The 10,755-nt window shown below is 53.5% G+C and overlaps 1 protein-coding gene across 7 annotated transcripts; it reads right to left on the bottom strand.

Annotated features, from left to right (window-relative positions):
• Positions 1-443: 443 nt before the first annotated feature.
• LOC105694107 (soluble guanylate cyclase 88E) lies at positions 444-10,598 on the bottom strand. Of its 7 annotated transcripts, XM_048655401.1 has the most exons (15): positions 10,180-10,598; positions 9,667-10,086; positions 9,244-9,578; positions 7,778-7,929; positions 5,541-5,731; positions 5,020-5,233; positions 4,539-4,936; positions 4,189-4,330; positions 3,981-4,107; positions 3,683-3,887; positions 3,348-3,494; positions 2,986-3,118; positions 2,640-2,867; positions 2,194-2,523; positions 444-1,644 (listed from the first exon to the last, which is right to left on the bottom strand). In XM_048655401.1, exons 5-15 carry the CDS (start codon positions 5,706-5,708, stop codon positions 1,190-1,192), a joined length of 2,547 nt encoding a protein of 848 aa, XP_048511358.1. In that variant the 5' UTR covers positions 5,709-5,731; positions 7,778-7,929; positions 9,244-9,578; positions 9,667-10,086; positions 10,180-10,598; the 3' UTR covers positions 444-1,189. The 7 variants fall into 7 exon arrangements, with proteins under 7 accessions (XP_048511358.1, XP_048511363.1, XP_048511357.1 ...); XM_048655406.1 differs by having other exon boundaries at positions 444-1,629; positions 9,667-10,598; XM_048655400.1 differs by having other exon boundaries at positions 9,846-10,598.
• Positions 10,599-10,755: the final 157 nt, after the last annotated feature.

The raw sequence follows: 10,755 nt of genomic DNA, 5'->3' as shown, positions 1-10,755 counted from the left end.
ATACGGTTGTCTGCCGCGAACAATGCGAGCTGCACTTATCTCGAATGATGTCCCTCTTTGACTGCGCTCGGCCATTGTACGAGGTGTGTGAAAACGTGACGCGGTGCCGCGGGGTATACGTACTTATGTACATATAATCCGCCTCCGCTACGGCTACACCTTCGGGAAGAACGCGATCCGGAGGATACGAAGAGCTTAATGTCGGGCGTCGATGAGATCGCCGCCGCCGCCGCCGCCGCTCCTCTTCCATATGCCCGTTGGACATTCTTACCTAGGTAAATCTATAGGTAAGCTATAGGTAAATCGGGTGCGGGGTGTACGTACACGTAGCGTAGGTGGGTGGTACGGTATCTCAACGGGTACGCCGGGCGTACCGCGTGCACCCGTCCGCTGGTTTCGCGGTACAGGTATACTCGATCCACGTCACCGCTGACGACAACTCGTCGAGAAATACAATCGGTATTTATTTTCACTCGGCGAACGTATACATCGGTGTACAAGTACAGGTGTACCCCTGCGACATTGTGTACGTGCGTACGATGCGACGTGTTGTTGTTTCTTCGTAATCCTTCGCAATACGTACAAACGCACACACGGTATTACCATAGATATGTTATTGGTATTACCGTTGCGAGCGACCGTGACCTTGGGGGTGAATATGTGAAGCGATGAGAAACGGGCGATTATCGGTGCGTTAAATAGACCTTTATCATCGATTTCGATACATTTCACCTATTGTATAGCTATGCAGGTATAGTGATTATTAATTTCAAACATTCAACGACCAAAGCGCGGAAATTCGAAAAACACTCGTCCACCCGAGCGAAGAAAAGGAATCTCGTACAGTTATATTTAATAGCTACGTATAATGTACACTTATTACAGAGTATATGCTATATATGTTACATAGAGAGTAACGCGCACCGACCGCTCACCACGGACTTTAGGGGTCGTTCGTCGAAACGCCTGCCCACGTAGCGTTGTTTACCTCGATCGTGGTGCGGTATGCCTGTACTACACTACACTATACTATACTATACTGTACCGTACCGTACCGTGCTGTACTGTACTGTACACGTGTATACGCGCGTACCGGTTATTGTTATCGGCACGCTCAACCAGGAGGTGTGTCCACCGATCGTCGCAACATCGACGTCGAGCGAACGACTCCGGCGCGATTGCGCGCGATTTATACGATGTTGCAGGCGTTGCTCTGGTGTCGCGGTTTTCCGCTTTTCGCAATAGCGAATCCGGGGCAGCAGTGGTCCTGGTAGATGGGAAAATGCCGATTCTCCCGGGTGTCGGGGTCCGCGGCCAACGAAAACTCGCAGCTAGGGATGCCGGTGACTACGGATGCCTCCGCGGGCTCGTAATCGGCGTTGGACGGTCCGCCCGACCCGTCCCGGTTGTTCGGCTCTTCGTCCTCCCTGATTTTCCCTCGCCGCTCTTCGCGCCAGTTTCCCTTGCAGGATGCCAATGACCTGGTGTCGACGTTGCGGAACTGCGGTGATCTCACGCTGTCCCTGTGCAACCGGAAATGCTCCTCCGTGTCGCTAAGAAGAGATCCGAAAAGGTCGGCGGGATTCCGCACGATCGCCGACACGGCGCCAACGGAATTCGAGCGAGATCCTGGAAGAAGAATCGCTGCATTTATCATTAGGTACGTCCGTCGATGCGGCCGGCGGAACGAACGGGAGGATCGCGCCAACGCTCGTGACGACGACACGGACGATTATGATGAAATGAAAGAAGGGGGGGGGGGGGGGGGGGGGGAGTGAAAAAGTCGCGAGATTCTCGTTCGACCCCGGCGGCGAGGGAATCGCGTTGAAATTTCGCGTTTCATTCAACGGTCGCCGAGGTAGCGTCGGCGAGGCTACCGTCGTCACACCCGCGTCTGGATATCGTATGAGCCCGTCGAGTTCGTTCCGTATGTCATTTCGCAGGCGTTAGTCGTCCCTGCGGCGTACGGTCGAGAGCTCTTCGTATTCGTCTTCGGATCGGAGCGGTGTCTCGAATGGCGGGGGGGATCGCTTCGCACCGCGACGCGTAATTGGGCGAAGTGACTCGCCGCCGCGGAGGAGGAGGGGGCAACCGGAGGAGGGGGGGAATTTCCAGAGGGATGAAAAAAACTTTGTATCGCGCAGGCTTTGCAACCGGTGAATACGTGGCACACGTGCGCTCGTTCGCCGATACCTTTCAAGTCGACGCTCTTTATCGGAGAGTTGGCCACCGAGCGACGCGCGACGTCCTGGAAGGTGATGGGCGAGTAGGTGCGTCTGTCTTCGGAGAGAATGCCGGTGGCCGAAGTCGGCGGGGGTGCGGGCGAGGAAACTCCGGAGGTCCGCGTCGACACCGACGCACTCTCCGCCCTGCGTTCGCCGCGGGCGACCGAACCCGCCGCGCCGATCGACACGCGTTTCTCCACGGCCCTGTTGTGCCACTGGGGGGGTTCGTGGATCGTGATCCCCTTCGTCAGGTGAGATCGCTCCTCCCGCTTCTCCAGCCAGTAGGTCTTCATCATTCCTGCGGTGTCGAGGCGGCGAAGCGCAGTCATTTAAGTCAAAGTGCTCCCAATCGTTCGACTTGCCCGTTTCATTGCGTGCAAGATGGGCGTTAATTTTACAGAGCGAGACACGCACCTTTACCCTTGACCTGGATCTGACCCCTTTCGGCGACCTTGTAGGAGGAGGAGAGCAACTCTTTGGTGGGCTGGGAGATGTGAATCTGCATCGCCTCGCTGGTCGCTTCCATCCGCGAGGCGGTGTTGACGGAATCTCCGAACAGACAATATCGCGGCATTTTCAAGCCGACGATCCCGGCCACCACCGCCCCGCTGTGCACACCGACCCGAATTTGCAGATGATTCCCTGCGTTTGTCGACATGGAGAGAGATGAGAAATTTAAATCTAGCGAATCGCGGGCGAGCGAAACTTCAATGGCTCGGCGCAACGCCGCCTCCCAATTCCAAATCGAGTTCGAACGAACCTGTCGACGGATCCTTGAGGTCCGTTATCGCCTCGACCATGTCGAGGGCCATGTCGCACACGCGATCGGCGTGATCGCGTTCCTTGTCCGGGGCGCCGGAGACCACCATGTAAGCGTCCCCGATAGTTTCGACCTTGAACAACGGAAGAGAACGGATAATATCCGACCTGGCGAAACGGTGCGGACGGCCCAGTTCGTCCGACGCTTCGACATAGGTACCTACCTACCCACCTACCTACCTCCCTACTCACCTACCTACCTGCCTACCTAGCTACGCAGTACCTACGTACATACCGTACGTATACGTTTGGTGAACACGACCGAGGTCGAAGGCGATGAAAATTATGCGCGACGAGTTTTACCTTGTAGACGCGATTCCGCTCCGTAAGCGTGTCAAATATCGAGTACATGGCGTTCAGCATCGACACGACTTTCATCGGCGTGATACGGCTGCAGATTTCGGTGAAAGTCACGACGTCGGAAAAAAGTATCGAGACGGTGTCGAACATCTGGGACAAAAGGAGAAACCCGATTACGATGAGGACGAACGAGCGAGAGACAAGTGTGAAAAGACAACGTGCGTGCGGGGGGGGGGGGGGGGGGGGGGGGATTGCGTGACGGTACGACCGACGATCGTCGGGAGCGTGTTCGAGGGTGCCGGTGTACGGCGGCTAGCCGGACGGGGAGTGTGAAATACCTCGCAGGTGTCTATGGGGCTTTCGCCGTTCCGAAGTCGGTCGGCGACTTGTTTCGGTATCATCTGGTAGAGCAGTTCGTCGGTCCGTTTCATCTCCGCGTCGAGCCTCCTCATGGATTCCTCGAGCTTTTTGCTCTTGAGTTGTTCTTGATCGAGCGCCAGCTTGAGTTCGACCGACTGTTGGGTCCCGGCGAGCATCAGATCTCTGGAATACAATTCGCACGTGTTTTCAGGGCATACCAACGGGTGTACGTACGCGCCGCAGGTCCGCCGTTGCCTCGGCGCACGCCTCGTTCACCTGCTGAAGTCGTGCATCGACAAATCGTTTATGTAGAGCCCGGTCGTTATCAGCGCGTTGAGATCCGGCATCACGGGAGTACCGAGGTACATCATCATCCGCCAGTTGTCCATGTAAATCATCTGACCTGCGGAAATAGGGCGGGGGAGCGGTAATCAAGGCCACCGATCGAGGATCGGAGTGTCCCGCGAACCTCGTTCGCCGTTACCTTTCAATCTGAGCGTCTTGTCCGTCGGGTTGTCCATCTCGTCGCTGAGGATGATTTCGCTCCGCTTGCGATCGGCCGGTCGCTCGGTCAGCACCGGTTCAACCGTCACCAATTCGAATATGTTGTTGGTCCGGTTCAGTATCTGCGAACGTAATTCACGGTCAAGTCGTCGATACGTCCGCCGTACAGGTACGGGCGCGGGTGTACGAGGCGCGAGGGCGTCGGCCCGCGCCCTCGCCCTCGCGCCTCCCCCGCACCCGGTACATCGCACTTTGCTTTCCACTCGCAGCGTATCGTTATAAGAACAACAGATGGATTCAAACTAATTAGAGACGAGAGAATTAAGTTACGGTTTGAAATTTGAACGCGATCAGCGGTCTGACTAGGTCGAACCAGTGCGTGATCTTTTTGCCGAGAAGTTCCGGCAGGATGACCATGAGGGAGTTCCCGATGCTCCTGACGACCATGTCCGACCCGAAGACGATGCAGAACGGGAATATCTCGAAGAGGACGGACGCCCCGATGGGCAGGTGTTTCTCTTCCCGCGTCATGGCGAGTGAGGCGAAGGTGAAGGCCCGATTGTCGAACGTCAGGTTGAAGGTGACGTGCACGGTATCGAACAGCACCTCCTCGCGCACCAGTTCGATCCTCATTTCTTTGTGATAGAAATGCCGCGCGACCTCGCGGATCTGACCCATGGTGTAGTAGACGAATCCCCGCCTCTTGCTCCGGTAGTGCAGAGTCAGTCCTAGGGCAGAGGTGATTCAAAGCTGGAAATCGTCCGGGGGATCGCCGGTGGTGGCCGATGAGACCGCGGTGCGGAATATTTACCGTGGCGCGTTTCGTTCTCGCAGATGAACGACGGCGCTCGCATTCTGGGGTAAGAAAATTTTAGGTACTCGTGAAGATTGTCGAGACCGTTGAGAAAGTCCCGCACGTGGCGACCGAGGACGGACAAGACTCGATCGTAGCCGTACTGGCCGACGAATCCAACGAAATGGACGCCCATCTGGTCGAAGAACTCCTTCTCCGTTATCCCCAGTACCTGAAATTTGTCACGTTCGATGAGATCGGAGTCGGCGAAGGTGGCGATCCCTTCGTTTTCGATGTACTTTGCGCGAAAGACCCCGTGTACCACCGGGTCTGTTCACGGGCACACCCGTACGCTCCCAGCTGTCCGAATGTTTACGTCCGCGTGCCCGTTCCCCCTTGACGTATTTTCGACCGAGTCGGCGTCGATGTGAAAATTTGTACCGCTGCCGTAACCGCGTACTTACCACGTCGCCCGCGTACACACCTATGCTCGTAATCGTACTCGTAACCATTCCATGTGTAATATTTGTGCATCTCACCTGAATCGCCTTTTTGGCCAAACGGGGTATCAGGTTTTCAGGGTAAACCTGATGAACGCTGAAACTTGGCTGCTCGACCGCCGCCTGCCGTCGAATTTCCTCCCAACGATCTTCGCCGTACACTTGCTTTATATACTCGGACATATTTTCCAGGATTAACCCGTACATGATTCGCTGATTTATCGAAGACCCTGAAAAATAAGCCGTTTCAAGCGTCGTCGGTGTCGTTAGGCCGGCGTCTGTGCGTCGATGGGATGCGAGTCGTGATGCACGCGCTCACAGCGTATACCGCGCGCACGGTACACCGTTCGAGGGTGTACCGAAGACGCGACGAAATTATAACGATCCGAGCCTCGGAGATCCGCGTACGCGTGTTCGCGGCCGCATACCCTCGCCCGGAGTCCCTTGGATTTTTCATTCGCGTCTCACCTCGACGAGAGACCCGGGACTCGTCGTTGACGCGGGGTGCGGGACCCGCATTGTTCGGGTATCGAGAGGTGGGTGGGTCGCGCGTTGAAACGTCGCGAGATCAGCCTTGTGAAATTCGCATCGCTCACCACCGGCAACGATCACCGTTCAAATGATAAATATATCATCGGATATCGAACTGCGCACGTATCGCGTCCGCTCCGCACGGCTATTTATATTTGAATGCAACTTGACGGCCGATGAGCCGAGTGGCAAGAGTCACTGGAAAAATATCCTGAAATAAACACCTCTTCGGCAAATAGTTTTCCGTATACCAAAAAATTATAACCCGAGTATAAATACGATTGGAACGGCCGTAACGCCGTTGAGCCGTACCGTTCGATTCGTAAAGGACGAGACTACGAAGTAAGTACAATTTCCACCGCCTACCACGCCCGGTTTACGGATTCCCGATTTCTCAGTGGTATTTCTCTCGGTATGATATCGTTATTCTGCGAAGGATAAAGAAAACCGCGTCGCCGCAAGAACGGGCGATCGAGCTCCGAACGACGACCGATTGTATTCGAATAATTCGCAGATTTCGTCACAGCGCACAGGTACGGTTCGCACCGATGTACACAGGTATACCTACGCACGTACTTGTCAGTGATCTTCGTTCTTTCGACACCGAACAATCGAGCGATAACTCGAGACAGAATGGGACCGATGCGATACCCCGCGGCCGAACTTTTGCGGGAACTGTAAGTCCACCTCGTGCACCGTCGAGTCTTTTGTCTTTCGCTGTTTTCCCCTGTTGCTCCGTTCCTTTCGCTCCGTTTCCCGGGTATCGGATTCGCGTCAGATTGTGCGAAATCGCGAAGCTATACGTACGCGGAGCGAGGCGAACGAAGCGGTCGGTCGGGCAGAAGCAAAACTATGACTCGAACCACCGACTCCGAATGCAAATGGCGTGGTTAATATTAATAAACGAAATATCCAAGGAGGAGGGCCGACCGAGAGCTCGTTTGCAGGTGGACCCGGTGGTCGTAGTTAACGTAGGTGGTGGGTCCGTTTGTCCCAGTGGGAACCGATATCTCGCGTGTTGTGGGTCGTTCTGTACGTAAGGATCGTAACGTTTGTATAGATATAGGTATACACCGATTCCGCACGATAGGAGAACCTGCGGGTAGTTACGCTCGTTCAAGTTCAAAACGATCCCTCCGAATTGAGCGCGCAGGGGCCGTTATACGATCATTTTCCAACTCTTGCCTCCTGTCTTTCTTCCCAGAAAGGCGACGGGCGTGAGTTAGGGGGAGAGTGGCCCGGGGAGGGGGGAGGGAGGGGGATGGGGGGGGAAGGGGGCAAGGGGGGGGGGCGACGCAGAAGGGGCGGTAGGAAGAGAGGAGGATAGCGAAGAGTGCAGCGCCGAGTGAGAGAAGGAACCGACGACGATAACGGAGGAGGGAGAAAGGCGACGGGCGTAGGGTTAATTACCTCTAATTGCTCGAGATTAATTGGCTTGTGCGCCCAACTCCTTCGTCTTCGATCAAAGCCGCGATATTAATATAGGAGACATTGCGGTCACACCACGCACATCGCGTGCCTCTCACGTTACTAAATTCACGAATATACCGTAGAGAGAGGACCTGAGAAAGCGAAGCTCTTTAAACAGCTTTTTGGCAATCGTCATTAATCGGCGATCGAGTCGGTTCGGAGGTGGATTATACCCACCGCATACCGGATACACGCTCGACACTCGATCCTCGATCGATGCCCAACACTTGGAACTTGATACTTGCGATACTCTACCGTTGCGGCGTAACACGTACCTCTTTCTGAGCATAGCGAAGTCCTTCAGTAGCACGATTGGCTCGATTCGATCTCGATGTGACAAATTTTCGTCGCTGTAGCCCGGCGGAAGTTATAGTTCCCGCTCTCGTTGACTTTCATTGCCTTCCCAATCTTGAATGACATTATCAAACTGGAAGGAGGAAGAAGAACAATTCGTTAAACGAAAGTCGCACGACGGCTCGACGGCGAACGATTTTTCACATCGGCAAAGGTGCGTCGGCCCGAGCAACGGCCGACGCTTGCGAATAATAATTTGCCGCGTATATACTCCTGCGGTATCATCGACGATATTGATTCCGGAGAGGTAAAATTCATAACGAATTTATCGGTGTTTACGGTGACGGAGTCAATTCCCCCCCCCCCAGGTATGCCCGCACCGCGCCAATCCCCGACAGGCGATAGAGTCAGCGACGTCGATTAAAATCGCGTACACCGTTAAACAGCCGAGCGAGTAGCCGTCGATATCGCGACATTTCCTCTTTTCGAACATTACAGGTGCGCGCGTACACAAGGGCGGAACGTGATCAATCTCTCCGCCCCGACGAATTGTAGTACGGGTACACGATCCTCACCGAATGACGAGCGAATTCAAAGGAACAAACGAAATAAAGGCAATCCGCAGTAGATGGAACAAGTTCAACTTGGATCGAGTGCCTCGTTGGAAATTCGTTCCGAGTCCTCGATAGGCAATTACAGCTACATACATCGGCGAACCTCCTGCCAATCTTCCCGCGTCAACCCGCCTCCGCCAAGACCAATTGAATACGACGCGAAAATTTCTCCGATAGTTCAATAACGATGCGGTATCCGCACGAAACACCTGCACCTTCGGCTCGAACGCGAAGGGGAGATCAATCTGCTCGAGTCCGGACAGGTATGTGTGAGTAGGTGCGAGCGTACGTACACAAATGCGTATACGTGTGTGGAAATGAATGAATGATGTGGATATGTGTCTCCTTTTCCCCCCACCTCTCCCTCGCACTCCTTGTAGGTGGGTTTGAACGTATATACCTGTACGTAGGTATGAACGCGCACGTGCGCAAAAATCAATCCGACGAGGCGCGGTATCCGCGCCGCAGTTCTCGGGTCCAGTAAAAAGGCGAGCGTTAGTTATTGCGGTATACGGTGCAAGTTGGCACGACAATTATATTTATACACCCAGCCCCCGGTATCATACGCGTGTGGTGTATAGGAATACCGTAACCGTAATATCGTATCGCCGTATACGATCAATTCGGATTAAGTACGCGCAATCCCAAGTTCAAAACTGCAGGTGGACTACCGCGGTGGTCATAGTTGCACCATCCACCGTAACCGTCCAACTGACCGATTGTCGATTGTACCAGCCGTAATAACATGCCAAATCTATGGTGTACCCTTCTATGACGATGCGAGCACAATGTACATGAGTATAGGTGTAAATGTATTGGTATACGTTACGTACCGCAGGGACTCGACAATTTCTCGTCAGCTTTCACGTGTCGAACCTGCACTCGGCCCTACGAGAGCAATTGTTCACGTCTGTCGCCGCTCTGCTTCGGCGTTCGATTTGTTCCTTCACCGCTCATAAAGTATCCCGGATGCTCAACGGAGCTCGGTGCGGCCCTCGCCTCCTTATTTTTCCTCTTCCCTGTTCTCTTCTTGCACGGGGATGCGGGAGATAGAGAACTATGGATGTACCATTTTATTTATCATCACGGACCACAGTTGACGGGCACGGATCGAAGAGAACGACTATACATTTGTGTAGCCGATCGTTCGCGACGACGCGCAAGCTCCCTGCGAAACAGCCAAAACGTTACTAACCGAACCCAAAGCGTTGATTCTTACAAGGCCGCCATTTCCTGCTATTAGCTCGACGATATACCTGATTGGAAAGTCAAGCAGCCAGCGGACCTTATGTAGATGACTTTGAGCATCGACTGACTACCAATTGCACGATCTAGGTGCCGATATGTTGTCGCAAATACAACATCTACTCCTCCGTTACCTTCGTTTCTCTCTCTGTCCCCTCTTACACCCTCTTCCAAGTCGCTTTTTCCCTACCTTCGTCTTCATCCTCCGTCCTCTTCATCTCGTCTCGATCGCTTTTCTCATCGTTCATCGTCTTCTTCCGCGCGTTAACGATTCTTTTAGGCTCCGACACCTGCGGCTGCTTTCAACACCTACGGTTCAACGGATCGATCGGACTGTTCTCGCCCCGTGGTTTTCCATTGCCTTTCGTTCTTCGTGGACCACTGCTGCGGATCACTGGACCTACCGAGAGCTTACACGCGTGCATCTGCCCCTAAAATGTTATATCCGTAGGAGCATTGTATTTCGATGTTACAGCGACATACCGTAGTGTATTCTACATAGTAGTTTATACCCGGACCCATACCGCAGGTTGTACCCATACCGTGCAGAATTATTGCACAATGGCCGAAAATTTTTCTTGTCACCCGAATTGGAGATAATAACGTCACGCGCGTGACATGCTCGTCGTCAACGGAACCGCGTTGGTAATACATCGAACGTATATCCAACATGATTAACTTCCTGCATGCTTTTAAAATACATTATTTATTGCCATTTCCTTGCCACAATCAACCGCTCGACGCCTTCACCGAGCACACGGTCTTGAAAAAAATTAACTAGAACTATACCGTATCTCCCCAGTGGCTATTAACAATACATTACTCTAATAAATATTTGTTCCTATCGAATGGGTTTTTTTGTCGATACTAACGTCGATATCGCAGGATTGCAGCACCCAGGAAGTCTGACTGGCGTATTATGAGGGTGACCGATGGATCCGAGGGGTGTCGGAAAAAGAATTTTACCGCCGCGCAAGTTGAAAAAAAAACACACACACGTACACTTCGTTGGATCCATAAGTTAAATTATGGTTGCATAGCGGCATCTCGTGGTAGTCTCTGAATTCTAAAGAAACTGGCCACATCATTGCCAACTGGAC

This window comes from Athalia rosae, chromosome 5 (assembly GCF_917208135.1).
Source record: "Athalia rosae chromosome 5, iyAthRosa1.1, whole genome shotgun sequence".
Lineage (NCBI taxonomy): Eukaryota > Metazoa > Arthropoda > Insecta > Hymenoptera > Athaliidae > Athalia > Athalia rosae.
This window is presented reverse-complemented; position numbering and strand designations above follow the sequence as displayed.

Coding starts and splice junctions, on each gene's coding strand:
- LOC105694107 (XM_048655404.1), bottom strand. CDS start 5,708: ATGTACGGGTTAATCCTGGAAAATATGTCCGAGTATATAAAGCAAGTG. Junction 4,331..4,538: donor TCGCGTTCAAATTTCAAACC/GTAACTTAATTC, acceptor TTACGTTCGCAG/ATACTGAACCGGACCAACAA. Junction 3,495..3,682: donor GCCCCATAGACACCTGCGAG/GTATTTCACACT, acceptor CTTTTGTCCCAG/ATGTTCGACACCGTCTCGAT.